The sequence below is a fragment of the Microchirus variegatus genome (assembly GCF_963457635.1).
Source record: "Microchirus variegatus genome assembly, chromosome: 11".
NCBI lineage: Eukaryota > Metazoa > Chordata > Actinopteri > Pleuronectiformes > Soleidae > Microchirus > Microchirus variegatus.
In genome coordinates, this window is record NC_139812.1 from 17,639,606 (window position 1) to 17,658,111 (window position 18,506).

The window sequence follows — 18,506 nt, forward strand, 5'->3', positions numbered from 1 at the left end:
CAAACACAAACACTTCAGACTGCTCAACTGATACTTTGACACCTATTCCTCCACCGAGGAACGAAGACAAACTGTTAACATTGAGGGAGAACAAAGACATGGGTGTGTCACTCATGCAGGACCGGGAGATCCCAGAAGGCGTGGATAAACAATTCACAGAGAAATTAATCAGAACAACTTTTTGAACAAACTGATTGGAAAAAATGTTTTGTTTTTATGTTGTTTTATTTTTCTTTTGTTGTATTCTGTATTCTGAGACTTGGAAAAAAAAGTGAACTTATACCAATATGTTTGCAGTAAAGAGTTTCCCAAATAAATGATGTTGACACTGTGTGTCAAAAGAGAGGAATGTGGGAAATAAATTGTTTTCCTGTTCCCGTGGATGGGTTTAGTGTAAGGTTTTCTGTATGTTGTTAAAGATAACAATTAACCAAAAGTCAAGCTGTGAACAAATGATGGGATCGTAAAGCAGGGGTCGGCATGAGGTGCACAGGATGACATGTGTGGGTCATAAAGAAAGTGGGTTGTCTTGTTGTAACTTGCTTTGATGTGACTGTATATATGTTTGAGCTCTCTGAAGCAACGTGAGAGAACATTTAGACCAGCTTTGGAACAGATTCTCTCCTTCATGCATGAAGTAAAGACACGATTTAACCAACACCGATGACTCCAATGAAATTTCTTTCACAGCTCCGCTTTGTCTGTCCTTTGTCACGTGAGAATGCCTGGCGAGGGCAAAGGAAGTCTGCAAAGTCCGCTGGCAACGGAAGTCCGCAAGTCTGCGAAAAAGTTATATTCGTTTATCCGTTAAACATGCAAGACTACTGGCCAGGGCAACGGTATCCGAAAACCGGAAGTCCGCGAAAAGTTCTACTCTTGGCTCCACAGTGCAGCACAGAGTTCTACACAAACTTCCAGCCTCAGAGGATTTATCTGTCCAGTGGATACATGTTATATATGACGGCAATGTGCCTGCTCAAACTGCAAATGATCACTTTTCCAAATGCTAACTGCTGTTAGCTCCCAGTAGCCTCTGTGACTGATGTCATTTCCTGTCCCTTAAGTTTTGTTTACTTACTAAAGAGATACTACTAAACAGAGCGTTCTGAACAGGGCAGTTTTGGCAGGGTGATTGAACTGCTGTGGTGCTTCATCCTTATGGTATTTTGCCCAAAGCATGTCACATACATGTTCATTAGGACACCAGGGAACTAGTTTAACTTAATAGGGTATAATATGGGACCTTTAAGTCTTTGTTTCCATTGACAAACTTATTAATACCACAGATCAAGTTACCTTGCCTGTGAAAGAAATAGATGAATTAAATGTGGACTTTGAAAAGACAAAGCTGGAACCAGAGATGGGCTATAAGTGGACTCAGCCCCTCGTTTGTATTTTTGCTCCATCGCTTTTGGCTTTATAATTCTAGTAAAAATCATGGAGTACAGCAAATTGTTGGCTAAGATACATTTGACTGCGGGCCTGCGTGTGCCGTTCTACTGAGACACAGCAGGCGAAAATCAGGAAATTGCATTACAACACTGCTGATTTCAATGAAAAATCATTCGGAAATGATTAACCGCATAATATTTACCACTGCATGACATTTATGTTCTTTTGTTAGTACTCCTCACGTGTATATAACTTTGAAACAGTAGTTCAGGGTTGATATTCAGCATCATAGTCGATGGTTAAATCAATTAATCAATCAACAGGTAGGAAAAAAGCAAGCAATGTCACCCTTATACTGTATTTACACATTGTCTTAATTAAAACATTTTTAGTTTAAATGTCCATTCTTATTTATCTGGTATTGCATCTGACCTCATCTGGTCCTCAACTTGGACACAATCTTTTACAAGTCCTGGAGGACAGTCTCAGTGTTTCATTTTGTCCCCATCTGTAATTGAGTTGAGAGAGACACACCTGCCTCGGACTTACCACGTCCTCATCCTCAACCGCAAAAAGCAGTGAAATGAGGAGCAGCCAGAGTGACCTCATGTCACAAAAATGTCCTCCCTCTGAATATGGACAACTCATATTGTGTCAGAAGTCACACAAAATAACTACAGACACATGCCTCTTGTGCTCGTCTTCAAAGACAGATGGGACTGCTGGAAGCATTTTTTGTTGTTATTCTGTAATTGCAGTTTTGTAAAGGAGGCAACCATAACACACTTGAATGTCAGTAAAATCGCACTTGCTACTGTATCGACGGCGTTTTGTTCCATTTTCTCATTTGTAAGAAGTATGGCTAAATACTGCATAAGAGAGGTGCATGAGTGATAGAAAGTGTGCACCATTTTATTAAGTATGGTGCTTTAATGCAGGTAAGCGATCTAAACTTTGTCCGGTGCACCTCTGTAGGAGCGTGTCTGTGCAATGTTCAAAATGTATCGTTGACAGTTCGACATAAAACTTGCTCAATTCTCTTTTCCCCTTTCCGAGTAGAAAAGCTTTTTTTGGAATTAAAAACAGGAAAGCCAAATTGATAGAGGTGATAAATGATGTGTTTCTTGGCTCAGAGACTTTGTCATTCGAAGCATCTGTGGATTCAACTTATCCAGAACTGTGATCATATGCAGACCCTCGCTATTTCACCGGGTATCACATTTAATAGGACAGTCGGAAATGTATCTACTTTCCACAGGCCCTACGTCGAGTGAAAACAAAGGTATCGACTTAAAATTCTGACGCTAACCATCCTCTGCTCCTCTCACTCTTGATTGTTTTGAACTTGGCTGCGTCTGCAGCTTTTGACTGATTGGTTGTCTTCTTGTGAAACAGCCTGGCAATGTGTGCAAGTGTCTTTTCAGGGACAAGAGTCCTGCTGGGATGAGCCAGAGTTATTTGTAATTTTGACTCCAAACAGAATTTTTTTTACCACATAATATTATCTAATATTATTTTTCAGCGGAATTCTTTTGCATATGAGATAGAGATAGATAGGAGAGAGACAATATTGAGGAGTTTTGAGGAGTTTTTTGAATTGGTGAGCTAATATTCAAGAATACAGGGTACATTTTTAAGTGTTTTGTTGTTTTCGAAAGCGTCTGCATCATGTATATATTATATATTAAGAGGTGACCTTGATTATTATTGGTGTTCTCTCTTGTAGGGCGACGGCTTGTTCTCCAAACCCATAAGAGGAGCTCAATTTTACTACCTCGACAAATTTCTCCTTTTTGCCTCTGGACCCTCTCTGTACTTGTACCTGTATAATGTGGACACCACACAAGATGACATTAAGAGGTAATTACAAATAATGTATTTGTATATGCATGCATGGGAACTAAAGATCGACCGATGTGTTTTTTTCAGGGCCGATACCGATTATTAGTAGTCAAGGAGGCCGATAACCGATATTTGGAGCCGATATTCATTTGCAGTAAAAGTAAAAATATTGGCATCAAAATTTTGAAAAATACAAATACCAACACTTAACTTCATTAAAATGCCTTTAAGCATGTGTTTATTGAACATATCTTTTAGGATCTTTATTTTAAAACTGTAACAGGAACCACTAGAAATGAAATCAGTCAGTAAAAAAGGGTCGCGCCTCGCACTTCTTCAGCCAAACAGCGCAGAAAGACAGCAAGAAATTAATATTTTATCAATTGTCCTCATCATTTCTTTTTTCTTCTTTAGATATCAGCAGCGGAGTTCCGTCAAACTGGCGAGCAGCTTTACGACAACGTTACCAAGAGACATCACAGCCTTGTCTGCAGTGAATGATTTCTTCTCTCGTATCCTTTTAAAAAAAAAAAACGTTATTAAGTTATTGTTCGTGTAACATGGAATGTTACAGCCTACACTGCACTGAGGGCAAATTGAACCTACAGGCTCTTCAACAGTTTTACTGTGGTCATGTGGTTGGCCTACTTCCATGCCAACCACAGTAGTCTGTTGTCTGTGTCTTCTTAAAGTCTTCACACGTTGCCTTGGGCGCCTCCACTGTTGAATTTACCTGTAAATGTTTAAGTTGTCTTTAATTTTTCAGGAATGTCCTCATGAGAGCCCCTTGTTAGGGTTTACAGTGTATTTATTTTCCAATAACTCTTGTATTTGATGAGTGAGTTCCTGTTCTCTGTTCACAGCACAAATACTGCTGTCTGGTAACTAATTTCAGTGTGTAAACTTAAAAGTCCCTAATTTAACACTGAATGAAAAAGGAGTTACTCATTATTTACCATAATTTCCTTCAAAATATATACTTTATCATATAAAATCTCACACAACATAGTTAGGAAAACTCTAGCAATGGCTCACAAACAAAAGGTTGGAGCTTCACAAATCATCAGTTGTGTGGATTATCCATCTGGAAAGCAAACTAATGTATTGAGCTATACACACTGAGCTCATATTCTCAAAATCAGGCCTGCACTTTTCAGATCATCTTTCTTAACGGTCGTCTCAGACATTGTTCTGCTGTGTGGTTCAGATCGATCCATTCAGGTATTCGATATGAACAAGAATGCAGTTGCCTCACAGCTGCCCGATGCCCACAGTAGAGCTGTCCACCACATTACACAGAACAAGGTGAGGCTATTTAAACATCTGGTTGATTTTTGGTTATCGTTGAAATGTATAGATTACATTGTCACATGGCAATGAATTTTTTTTTATTTCACAGGCTGCAACTTCATTCCTATGATTTTTAGATTTGCCAACTAAGTCTATACTAATTGCGTTAACTGTGTTTCAAGGTTTACTCTCTAAAATAACACATTTCCTGACTGTTTTGCTAATTCGATATTAAAAAAAACCCTCCAACATCAGCGAGCGTTAGCAGCAGAGACGTCACACCACAGACCCACACGGTAAAGAATTTGCTCGACTCTGCATCGGTTCCATCTTACTCTTAAAATGCCTCTTAAAAATGTTACATAAGTGCATCCATGAGTGCTGTGTCAGTTACATAATATAAGTGTTAGTTTGCGGTGTGAACGATGGAGGTCATGGTTAAAATGAATGTCATGGTTGCTCAGATGTTTCCATGACCCGCGGGACGGACCATCATCGCCATCATTCATCTTACCGAGTGTTAGAATGTAAATCTTTGATAGCTCAGGATTAAGACTGCCATAGCAGAGGGATATTCCATGCCAGATGATGGCCTGGGAGTATTTGTTCCATGATGCAGTTTGGGTTTATATGGCCTTGACTCACATGTCACCGTCTTGGCCCAATGTGGGCTCAATATGCTGGTGCTCTACGAGCTGACAGCTCGGGCCTGTATCCATAACCATTATGGTGCTATAAAAATGTAATACTGCTTCACTCAAAATTAAATTACAAGTAACAGATTAATGTTTTCACATCTGCAGCTTTGCATGTCATTTATATTCCACCATTACTGACACATAAAATTCCTGCTTTCTTTCTCTATCTAGCTACATAGACTACCGTTCAAAAGTTTGGGGTCACTTCGAAATGTCCTTATTTTTTGAAGGAAAAGCACTTTTTTTCAATGAATATAACATGAAATGAATCAGAAATACACTATACATTGTTAATGTGGTAAAAGACTATTCTGGTTTTTAATGGAATATGTACATAGGTGTATAGAGGCCCATTTCCAGCAACCATCTCTCCTGTGTTCTAATGGTACATTGTGTTTGCTAATCACGTTAGAAGGCTATTGGATGATTAGAAAAACCCTTGATAACCCTTGTGCAATTATGTTAGCACAGCTGAAAACAGTTTTGCTGGTTCTTTGACGAAAGCAAAGTTTGCAGGGCAACATTTCTAATCTTGTCAATGTCTTGACTATATTTTCTTTTCACTTTGCAACTCTTTTGATGAATAAAAGTGTGACTTTTAATGGAAAACAAACAAATTGTATAGGTGACCCCAAACTTTTGAACGGTAGTGTACATTCTTGCCAAACAGAGGCTTCTACCCAGCTGTGTTTTGACTTAAATCACTTCTGTTTTGACCTGCGCATACTTAAGGTCAACAAGCCGCTAATCCACAACCTGGATTAGCTGGACAAACTGCAGCTAGTGGTGTGGATTAAATGCATCAACTCATTCTCCTACGAGGCACATCAGACCATACTCCTACTCAAAGGTGCCTGATCTTTGTCACGCCAGCTATTGTGTTTCATACATAGTGGAAAGTCTGTGGTGTGTTGTTTCAGCTTGGCTGTTGCGTCAGTGTGGGTTCCTCCGGCTGTGTGCCCGAGGGCCTTCGGCTGCTGTAGGGTTAATACCAGCGGATCAGAGGGATTGCCCCTGCCTGGAGCCTGCACTCATAACATCAGTCTTCTCTCCCCTCCTGGTTTCTTGTCCTGAGATGGACCAAAATGTCATGCATGTGAAGCAGCTTTTCCCACTTGAAATTTCCATCGCTACACTTCTGCAAACTTCACCTGGAACTCATCAGAGCGGAGAAGTTCTCGGAAAAATGGAACTGGAAATGCCCTCTCAGACTCCCCTTTCTCACACTCTTAATGGAAATCTAAACAAAAAACACCTCAACCTCAGTGCCCTCTCCCGTGCTCTCCCTCAGACACATACACACACACACACAAACCTGGTGTAAAAGATATTGTAGAATGAATGTATAGATGATACGTTTCCACCTGATACCTCTCTCAGTGTGGCAGCTTCCACCGACTTCTCCTTTGTGCGATTTTTCTCTTAAAACAATAAAGTATTTGCCAAATCGAGACACTCAGCAACAGAGTATTCCACCTGGACAATAAAACATTGAATTACAGCTGACTTCCATAAAGCATGTGCTGACTAGGCTTTCTTTTTAAATATATATATACATTTCACAGGGTTCCATGTTCAGCACACAAGCACCGGATTCATACAACCTCTTTCTCACGAGTGCAGTCACAGATGGTGTGAAGATTTGGGACCTTCGCACACTTAGGTATGTACTGATTCTGTCTGTTTCGTTGTATTCGTCACCAGTTTACCTTTTAACGTCAAAAGCATGCAAGAAAAGTGTGATGGATGTTCAGTAAAATACCTCATGTCGGTGTTTTTTTCTTCAGATTCAGGCATTTGTAACACCAGAATGTAACCCTCATAATATAAATATATCATTCTTCTCACCATCAAGGGAGAAACATTTTTGTTTTTTATTATTCTGCTTCTGCTAGGCGTATAAGATGACCTCATATTTAAATCACAACAATTATTACTTTTTTCCTTAGACAAACATTCCTTAGTTCTTGAGTACATCTGCAATTGTTCAATTTCCAAGGTACATAGCTGAGAATGTTGTTGTTTTGGCCTTTAGTAGATGATATCCTTATAAGGCAGATAATTCAAGTAGACGCTCTTGGATGTTCTTTTTGGCCGAGTACAAGACATTATTGAATATTTTATCCTTTGCGATCGCTTCCATGCTTATTCTCCTCATCCCAGAACCCCGACATCATTGCTGATCTGATGAATGCTTGTGCCTGGGTTTTTCAAGTTAAACTTCTGGTTCTTAGAATTGACATCAGCAGTTCTTCTGGGGGTGAAATATTCATTTTGTCAAGCCTGTTAATTTTTATTTCCCTCTTTGATAAACCTGATGTGGAGCGAGTACCAAACACAAAACGAGTTACAGCTCCCCAAAGTGTGTATATTTCTTGTAAGGGGTGAAGCTCGTGCTCTTGGTTTTATGATCATCAGAATCCTCTCATGATATATCAAGGCCATATAAAAATTCTTGGAACAATGCGTAGCACGAGTGAAATTTACGTAAGTTACTCACATGAGTGCCCTCTCTAGGTTTTATATAGTTTTCGTCAAGGACTTGAGAGAAAGATCGTGAAAAACAAATCAAAATGAAAACAAATCAAAAAGACAGATATTAATAAGTAGTTACAGCGAAATCTCAGGGGTTAGTGGAGCAGGTTCGGGGAAAACTCCGTTCCTGCTTTCTTTAATATAATTTTTCAGCGTATTAGATTTAAATGTCCTTGGTGTGTTGACCTGGCAGCAAAATCTTAAAAGAAAATTAACAATTTTAAGCAAAAGGTGCTTTTGGACTTGGTAAATAGGCATAAATTGGCAGTTTGATAGTTATACCAGTTAAATAATTTCCATTTTTTATCAAACAAACTAATAAAAATCTCAATTCAATTTCAGTACTCAATTGTACCTAAATTTGTCAAACTAAATAACTTCCTGAAAACTCCCAGTGTACATTACGCCGAGTGGAAACTTGTGCAACTCGATCTTAATTTTGCCTTCACCAGAAAACCCTCAGCACTGAAGAACAAACATACATGTTACCCATGCGCATCCATCAAAAATCGAATGAGGCTAATGGTTTCTGAAAGCACTCTCTAAGAGTTTTATTGACTGTGTAAACCATGGGATTGGTTACACTCTTTTATTTTTCAAATCCCTCATCCATTAAAATTCCGAATGATATGTTGAAGTGCGCGCAGGTCCAGTTTAGGCGTCTACACACCAGCATTTAGCACATGAAAAAAATACAGTTTCAGTCAGATGCAGATGGTGATCTGTTTCTCTTTATTTAGGCTTTACTGCATTCAAATCTCCTGGAAATCCCATCAGCTGATACGTTTATGCTGAGCAATACATTCCTTTACCAGAGAGATTATTACCACATTTATATCAAATCCCACAGTAAAAGCAAGCTTTCACCTGATTTGCACTGACACAGTTACGTTGGGTGAAAAATTTGTTGGCGGCGAATACTCCGCTATGATTAACATGATGACGGATGCAGAATACCCAGGTGGGATTTATGAACCGTGGAGGCTTCCACTCAGGACGATCAGACCCTCCAGTGGAGGCTGTGTTAGTCATTAGGCAAATGCCAGATAGTCATCACTTTCACAACATGAATTATATCTCTCTCCCTCTTTCTGTGTGTGTGTGTGTGTGTGTGTGTATGACCCAGCCTGGCATCTCCTCTCCTTCAGTCAAACTTTAGACCCACAGTCTGGCCTAGAAAACTACAAGAGTGTTTATAACATTTTTTAAACTGCTTCTTATCAGCGTGATAGTGATAGATTGTATCAGGGATGCTGCAGAAACATGTGTATCCAGACTTTATTTAGGGGATTTATATGCAGATAAATTTCATCTGTCTTGCCTTGCACCAAAATAATTTGAGGTCAGATTTGTGATTATTATTTTTGTTGTGAAATGCTCTCACTTCGGTTATAGGTTTACCCTCAAAGGGATAATTTACAAGTATTTTTGAAGTGGGGTTGACATCAGAGCACACAGGAGTTGTTGATCAACTGGTGCAATAATCGTTGAATGCAAAAGTGTTGTCTAATAAGTTCAGTATTTGAAATACTTTCTTGGGATTTACCTCAAGGACGCAAACTTAAGCAGTGAACCTGTGGCTCCTGTATCACCACAAGCTGAAATCACTTAAATTTCTCTATGGACTTATCACCTAAAGGTGAAAAAAATTGTTCTGTATAAATGTGTTCAGTTGCAGCCAGACAAAAAATGGGAAGAACCACCGAAAAAAATCCCACTGACACTGTTTTTAAAACAATTCAAAAATCCATAAAGTTGGCATTTACGGCTAAGCAATTGTATGAATGTCCCCATGTGTGCACAACAAGAACTGGTGAACACCGGTGAATATGACCTACTTTTAGCCCAGTTTAATGACATTAGCATGTGAATGTCAATCACATGTTCTCACCAGGTCTTGGCAAATCCTATCCTAGCCAATATGACAAACCCATACAGAAACCTGAGCTCAGCTAGCCATTAGTGGCACTGTAAAGACATTACATGCTGTTGCACACCAAATGAAACAACGCAGAAGCTGCACACGGGGGCCATCTGTCATCTAAAGCCTTTTCGTTTGCTTTGCTTGAGTGAAGCTCACGCTCAGGTCTGCAGGGTGGCATTTTCCTGTTCCTGCACAGTTCAGATGCCTCTTTAACGATTGGTCCTCAAAGAAAGGTGTGCATGTTGTTGCATGTCCCATGAATAAAGGTGTTAGTGATCACATTAATGACGGCTTTGTTCGGTTCATCTAAAGCTGGGGACACTACACAACATTCACAGTTGTTATTGATTTTGAAAAGACTAGGAGTTCACACGACCTGACTGGTTTCAGCAGATTGTTTTATGACTCGGGATCGCACATGATTTGTCAAACCAACTGAAGCCAACTGAACACATCAAATTGGCGACAAAGGCTCAAAAAGTTCAAACATGTTTGATTGACTGTGACTAAGGTCGGGCCTGATCTGTTACCCTCACAAACTTGCCGATTCAAGTCTTTACCCCTCACATGCTAACAGAACTAGCCATGCCAACTGTCCCCAACTAGTGTTGACTGGTGCAGATTCTGCCCAACTCTGAATCGTGGGTAAAATGAGGCAAAAGATCTTGTAGTGTGCCCCCAGCTTTAGTCAGATACAGTGAGCCAGCATGTACGCTGAAACTGTGGAAGCTAAATGGAACTCAGCCATCATTACCTCCGCCAAGGAGGTTATGTTTTCGGCGGAGTTTGTTTGTTTGTCTGTCTGTCTGTTAGTTGGCAGCATAACTCGAAAAATCACGGACAGATTTGGACGAAATTTTTAGGAAATGTCCACAATGGGACCAGGAACAAATAAATACATTTTGCGCGTGATCCGTAGACGCCATCACTGGTAACAACACACTCTGTCTGAACCAGGTGCACCGGCAGGGTGTATTTTGTAGGCACTGAGCTCCCTTGGCGGTGGTCTGTGCTCTCTGAGTGCTTTTCTTGTTCATTTTTGTTATTATTAGCACATGTGATTCTCGTACTGTGACCTGTCACAGTTACATTAACCTCAGTGATTTCTAACCACCGTGTGCATCACCTCCTCAGATGTGTCAGACGTTACGAGAACCATGTGAACCGCTGCCATCCATGCTCCTCAGCCATCTCGCCGTGTGGCCGGTACATTGCATCAGGCTCCGAGGACAACTGTGTGAGTACAACTCTCTGGTTATCTCAGCCAATCGCTTTAAAACCTTCACAGATGTTATAACAGTTTTCATAAGTCTTAATGTGCATGACCGTATGTCAATGTGTATCAGTGTCTTGCCAGTTTATGTCTCTGATAAGAAAGCAACAAAACAAGGCACAGAGCAAGGGATCACGGGTACACTTGGCCTCACACACATGGAACAATGGTCTCATTCCTAATAATGTTTATATCTTATTTGACTTTGTACATGTGCAAATACATAAGACAGTATCTTTAACAATTTTACCTCGATTTAAGGTAAGGACTGTGTGTGGTTGACTTTTGGAAGATTTTTTTTACTTGGATTGGAGCCTTTTTCCATGAAAGTCAAACTCAACATTGATGTTGAAGCAGAACTGTTTAATTTATTTTCCAGACTGCGCTTTATACTTGCGTTTGAGATGTTTTCAGAAGACGGCCTCCCTTTTCCTAATCCTTCTCTCATTTCTTCTGGTGTGTGTGTGTGTGTGCTTGTTGAAAGTAGTGGAATAATACATGCATGCCACTGGTTGTTATTAATTACAGCGACTCGGTGCAGCATCGACATTTGAGAGCATCTCTGATGAGATCCGACATTTCCAACTTTTTGTGGAAATAGGGAGAGCATTCTCTCTAGTGAGCTACACCGTATTTATCTGTTGCTGCCATGAGACTTCGATAAGCCAGATACATTTATACTTGTCTTCATATATCAAAAAACTTCAAACAGTCTTGGAAAAACACTCCCTACATCATATTACACATTTTCCAAAAGGCATAAGGCCCAAACCACGAGAAGGACAACATAATTTTTAAGTGGTTGATTTTAACCTGTTTGCTTCAACTTCCTCTCTTTTTAGCTGATATAAAATCAATTACAGTCATGATCAATAACGGCAATCTATCTTATTGTGTTCTTTTTAAATGGATGTGCAATGAGATCTTAAATCATTTGCTAAAAAATAAGAGTAAAGAGTGAAAAGATACATTAATACATTTTTATTTGGTACAAGCCTCTTATAAGAGAGATATACAACACAACTGCACACGAATGAATGCACACAACTGACCTCTAGTCATTTGGCGTGGGTTTTTTTCTTTCTGTCTGATTACTGATATCAACACAAGCCAAGTCTTTACTGTCTCGCCAATTTCTGAACATAACAACAATCTGGTGATGATCAAGAAGTCATCAGTATAGCAAAAATATTCACAGTAAACTGCCGATTACAGAGTCCAGTCAAAAGATGACTTCATTCACCCCCAATCAACCAAAGACAGGATGGACATTAGCTGCACACCCATGACTTTGCTGGAGCTCCGTCGTATCAATTGCAAAACTGCAGCAAGATGTGCACAAGGTTTCTCTTGTGAATCTTTTCCCATTCCTACGTCTGATTGCATCTTTCCACTGTATGCAATTATAGCAAGTGTCTCTTATTTAGTCCAATAATACAACAGTAGTGTAATGGAATTCTCTAGATTGTTTAATTTAACTAATAACATATGCAGTTCTTGTGTCCTACACCTGCACGTCACTGCATAGTACAGTTCAGCCCTCCTCATGCAGTCAATCTCCTTCATTTCAGGCCTATGTGTACGACGTCCGTAGCAGCAGCTACCTCCACAAACTTCAAAAACACTCCGACACGGTTCTCAGCGTGACGTTTAACCCTGCCACACCACAGGTAAGAACATTCCTTCACCCTTTGTCTTTGTGATTGTATTATTTTCCTTTTCAGTACATTAAGAATCATTCTTATTTCTCAAAAAGGCACCATTAGTAAGTGGTGTTTTTTACACTTTGCTTTGTCACAAAGGATGCACATCAATACTGTAACAGCAAAATTAGTCAATGCCTGTGTCCTGGAGCATATTATTTGTTCTCATCAGGTAATATGGATCATTTTCTCTGCATCTTTACTGCAAAATAGAGCTGGTAACAATCGGTGGATTTGGGTCAAATGCCAAACCCTGCAGCTATGGAACAGGTATGGAGGATGAGATGTTTAAAAGCAAAGAGGGAAAAGTGGTGTCAGTCAGAGGTCAACGTCATCCTCAGTCTGTTTTTTTTCATTTTTTAAGACTTATTTTTGGACTTTTGGTTCTTTGAATGTCATTTGGGATAATGCTACATATGAAAAAGCATACAGGGCTGATTCTTTTCTTGAATGATTGATCTATGGTTCCCAACCTGGAAATAATGATTTTCTTAAATGCCTTGTCTCCATAATCCAAAAAAATTATTCAGTTTTAATGATTTCATTGTTCCAGAGCTTGTTTTAGTGATTAAAAAAAAAACAAAAACAAAAAAAACACTGAAACTGATTATTTCATTATCAAAATAGTTGATTACTTTAGTAATGGATTAATAATTGAGTAATCAATTAATGGTTACAGCGGTACTTTGCTATCATGTCAATTTCACAAAAATTCCAGAGGTCTAACTGACCTCAGAGGTTGTTTTCTACATTTTCTGTTGACTGTAATATTTTTTAGAAGAAGATATACTTTATTAATCCCCTTGGGGAAATTCTTCTCTGCGTTTAACTGGGTCCCTTGTGATTTAATTTGACACCATTTCAATTTGTGTTCAAATCTAAAATGTGAAAAATGACTTCCTTATTCAATGCTGAATAATGAAAAAACTATTTTGCTTCGATTTTTCAGCCACACAATCACCTCCCTTTTGAGTGCTACTGTTATCCTGTCAGTAAAAATGAATTCAGAATCTCTTCTATCTCCATTATAACACCTTCCTTAAATGGATCCATAATCAAAAGCAAGATAAGTAGCACAAATACAGATGCATCTGCAAATAAACAAGCTGACAGTATTGTGGCTGAAATTGGGCAGTTACACAAAGACGACTGGAAACTTTTGCCTTTTGGAGCATAAATTAAAAACTTTACAACGACAGAGTATAAATCAGGCTTAAGATATCCATAGAATTTCACCGTAGGCTGTAGGTCATCTCCCCTGACAAAACGTCTCATAAATCTTAGCACAGCATTTTTTTGAATTGTTGTCACAGGAAATTAAACTTTTCACTGCTACTTCATTCAAGTGCATTTCAGTTCAACAATTCCCATTGGAGGTGTTGACTTTTCCAGAACAACAACCTCATGTCATGAGACATCTTGTTCCTGATTTGAGGAACATATTTGAATAAAATCTGAATGTCCATCAACCATGACCCATTTACAAAAATCTGCAGAGTTTTAAGACACACTTCATCAGTGAGAGTACGCATCCCCATCCGTAGCCCTGGACATTCTGTTCTGTTTGATAGGACACCTGGCTGTAGCACAAACCCCAACAAAATCAAGACATCTTGGCCCTGTAGACTTTCTTCTTCTTCTATTCTTAACCATCTGTGTCATCCATTGCCATGGGAGCAACCTTGAAAAGTGAGCTCCTCAAAGAAACGTGGTCACTCTCATGACAAAAAATGTTCAAACATCTGCCTTTCCTCAGACGTGTGTCATTTTTCATGAGGTGGCCTTTTATTGATTTGCGCTCTCGGATTTGTGTCAGTGGCAAATCTCATACTACAGATACCTGCTAAGATTGAAGTCGTAAAATTCACAAATGTGTGAAAGAAACGGAACGGCTCCGCTGGGTCTGCAGCTAAATAAAGAGCCATGACGAATCTTCCCACCTCGGAAAATTGCAATGTCCTTTTTTCGTTGCCCTCCTGTGTTAGTACACTGTGTGTATAGGTTTTAATGTTTACTTTGGCAGTTCTTTGTAGCATTCATGTGTTCATTAGAGCACAGGGATTGGTGTTCATGAAAGGAACATCAATCCCTGTGTATAGTTTGTCAAGAGATGTTCTCAAGGTGGTGAGCACACAGCTGCAGACATCTTTGTGCGTAGATACCTTTTTGTTGTTCTTCATCAATTCTCACTATTTAGTGTATCTCCAGACCTCATTTAGGGAGGAAAACATCTGCAGTTCTTATCAAACTGAGGTAAAACTGAATTGATTTGATTCACCACGTGCCCATGAGTTTCCCCAAATGAAAGCTGAATGAGAGCTCTGAAGAGATAAACGCCAAAAAAACAAACCAAAAAACTAAGTTCAGTTAGAAGACATAATTAACTTTCACAATTTAGAATTTCACAGTGGTCCAACCAGCTTTAAGTCATATCGTGGAATTTGCACGGTCAGATTGGTAGAAAGAGAGAAGTCACTCAGTTGTCGTGAAGTCAAACCTCTTGAGATGTGAGCTCCGTGGATGTTGTGTTTCCATTCATATCACTTTTTGTTAAATTTGCGTTACGTTAACCCTTTCCTCGTCAGTTCATTCCTCGCTAGTACACAAGTTCCTCTCAATTTGCGTTCTCCACAATGTATTCACATGTTATTCATCAACAGAGGCAGTCAGATTGGGTTCATCTAATTGTGAAGAACTACAGTCAAATGTCCAACATAGATCCGTACAAACTCGAACTATACATGTTAGACCCTGACACGTGTCAGAGGTAAAAGCAATGATGCTTCGAGAGCTCCCAAGCTATTTAGTATGGAGCACTGCAGCTTGGTTAAGTGGTTGGACATGGGACACAACAGTTCAGTCTGTTGTGTCTGCGGAAGAAAAAAAAAAGAAATCTTTGTTCTGTATGTGGGAAAATGTGAGGTTTAATAATTTTTTCCAGATGTTGAGGATTTTAGCTATGGAGAATCCAGAAAGTTACACCTTTATATTAGTAATGCCCTCATCATTTAGGGGAGCAGTCGCCTTAATATTATGCCGAATGTACCATTTCTAGATAAATACACATATATAAAGAGTTACGTAAAGCACTCCTCCAGTGTTTCTTTTCATGTGTAGACAGTTGATCTTCTGCTGATATACTGAGGGCCTGGTTCTGCTTTGTGAGAATGTTTCGAGTTAATCTTGATTTGGCTGATCTTGTGTCTGACTGGAATGGATGCAATCATATTTATCTCTATTTTTCTTTTGTTTGTGGCCAAGGGAGAGATGTGAAAATAAAAAATGAGCAGAACTTCAAGGAACCCTCGGAAACTGTGGCCCTTTGGTCTTTGGAGTCCAAGGCTCTGTGACATGGGTGTTGGTAACATTGCTGTATTTCCTGAGCCCGTGCTCTCTTCTTACCGAGACATGAAAACGATTTTAAAAAAGTGTCCCCAACCTGTGCTCACCTTGCTTTTTTTTTGTCAGATTTGAAGGCCAGATGTTCTCCATATTTACTGCTGTGAGAATCCTCTGATGCGAGGCACAGACAGATAATGCTCTGCATATTTTTCCACTCATTTTTCTCTCATGTTTTCCACCCTTATTCTTAAAAGACTATCAAGCAGACATCTCAGTTTCTGGGGGTCCTTGATTCTATAATGAAATAAACCCTAGGAAATGGTGCTTTGGTCTTACAGTTAACTGCGGTCAAGGCCCTGTGGCATCAGTAATGGTAACATTGCTGTATTTCCTGAGCCTGTGCTCTCTTCTTATCAAGACATTTTAAAAGGTGTCCCAACCTCTTTGCTTTTTTAGCCAGATGTTCTCCATATTTACTGCTGTGAGAGGCACAGACAGATAATATTTTCCACTTCGACCGTTTTCCACCCTCATTCGACCATCAAGCAGGCATCTCAGGTTCCGGTGTCCGTTCCCTCAGGATTATCGGTTGTCATTTTTGTTGTGTAATTTTTAATGAACTGTGTGCTGGGTTAAAATTACAATGCCTGACCTTAAGCAAGACCCTGAACTGCTCCAAGAAACACTGATGCACTCTGATATCTGCTCAAATTTGAAGTGCATGTGTGTGTTTGTTGTAAAAAAAAGAAATGAAATCAATCACCTTGTTTCCTCTTTGCTTGTCCGCAGAGAGCAAAAACGCTCTCTTCTTAGTGGCCAGACAGCAAATACAGAGCTGGACTCTGCCGCCTGGTCCAGAATGTCACATTAGAGTGAGACACAGACTGAACTGAGACAGCCTGAAAAGTTGATAGATGGTTAGATCCTGGCCTTGATCTTACACATTAAGTCTGCTGAAACACAACGTGAAGATAGTGTCGTTTGTGCACAACTGTCTTAAATTATAATTCCTCCATCATGTTATATATTCCACTGGAGCAGCTGTTTATCATACGTGTCATTCAGAAACCCCAAATTTAGGGTTTCCTTTTGCTGTTGCTGCTGATTGATTGTTTAGTTAATGCTACTCCGCTTTCATCTGCTCTACTTCCTCACTGCTTTAACGCGAGTATAGCGAGTAGGTGGTTTGTTAGAGAGTCCGACTTGCACACATACAATATATTTTAATTTTTATTAATATTTTAGCCTTATTCATCACCATGACGAGCACTGACATGAGCCTGGAGCGTCACGATTGATTTAGTAGCAGATGTGCTCATGTTTGGTCCCCCCTGAACAGAAAAAGCTTTGAAAAAGAGATTCATTCATGTGTGTGTGAGACACCGTTGTCTTATCAAGAGTTATACTTGAACGTAATGCCATGTTTGTGTCACTGTCTTTCCCCAGCTGCTGACTGGGACCCTGGATGGGAAACTGAGACTGTTTGAGTCCACTCTCTGAGATCAACTGGCCTGCCTTCAGCACAGCTGGAACATCAATGAACAGGAAGTGAGGAACTAAAAAGTGCGTCCAATTGCAAAAATGACAGGAAGCATTTTAAGTATCACAGTTTTTTTTTTTTGTTAGAGTTTTTTTTTACTTGTAGTAGACAGTATTTTCTCTGGTGGCCATGATGTCATTGTCCTGTTTCTATGCCAGAGCAATGGAGGACAATGTTGAAAATAGGTCGACACGCAGCTGAAATGTACTGAGGTTGCTCAGATATGCACATTTACATTTGGAATAAAACAAAATTAATAAACAAGTTTAGGTTTTGTGCACTTTATAAAGAGATTCAACATATATTGATCCCCACAAAAATGTCCTATTGTATTAGCTAAGATAAACCACCTGATTCCTTAGGTTACTTAGCATTCACACATTTTTACTGTTTTTAAAATTAACTGTTTCAATCTTTCAATTCTTGGCAAGAAAGTAGAACGAGTGAATAAAACCAAATGTCAAACGTTCATGAATTCATTCTGTTTTGTGGTAAAACCCGCTGAACATTTTATTTAAAGCTGCAGTACGTAACTTTTGTTGATGTCGATCTTATTATTGTGCCTCTGTTTTGTCCTCATGAACAGAAATGATGTAACATTATTTGTACGCTACCACCAGGTGGGTGGAGATACGATGTGTTTATCCCCTGAAACTGGTGAACTTTTTTGTGTTGATTTTCTTCTCAGCAGTAGAATTCACTTCTGAAACATTTCATTGGCACGTCTTTGTGTTTTCGGTCGTACTCCAACATGTTTGCGGCTGTCACGCTGTTGCTTTTGCCTCCATTTGTCTTGACATAACAAATCACTTCACACAAGTTGTTAACGCCACTAAGCCGAGAAACCATGAAAGAGTTGTGTGGAGCTGGAGTCTCAGTCGGCCTTATGTGAACTTTTTATATTTATATTCTCTTTCATTCTGTATGTTTGATGCTAGCCTTAAAATGGAGGAGATGTTGACAGGGT

General features: G+C 39.4%; 1 protein-coding gene across 1 annotated transcript in view; it reads left to right on the forward strand.

The window, feature by feature from the left end:
- The window catches only part of wdr27 (WD repeat domain 27), a gene marked incomplete at both ends in the record, with an annotated part of 33,339 nt that extends 15,840 nt beyond the window's left edge, over positions 1 to 17,499 (forward strand). The window contains 7 exons of the mRNA XM_083897389.1: positions 3,119 to 3,252; positions 3,649 to 3,746; positions 4,418 to 4,539; positions 6,788 to 6,885; positions 10,816 to 10,918; positions 12,526 to 12,624; positions 17,446 to 17,499. Of these exons, the coding sequence (XP_083753515.1) occupies positions 3,119 to 3,252; positions 3,649 to 3,746; positions 4,418 to 4,539; positions 6,788 to 6,885; positions 10,816 to 10,918; positions 12,526 to 12,624; positions 17,446 to 17,499 (708 nt within the window). The remainder of the gene's footprint in view (positions 1 to 3,118; positions 3,253 to 3,648; positions 3,747 to 4,417; positions 4,540 to 6,787; positions 6,886 to 10,815; positions 10,919 to 12,525; positions 12,625 to 17,445) is intronic.
- Positions 17,500 to 18,506: the final 1,007 nt, after the last annotated feature.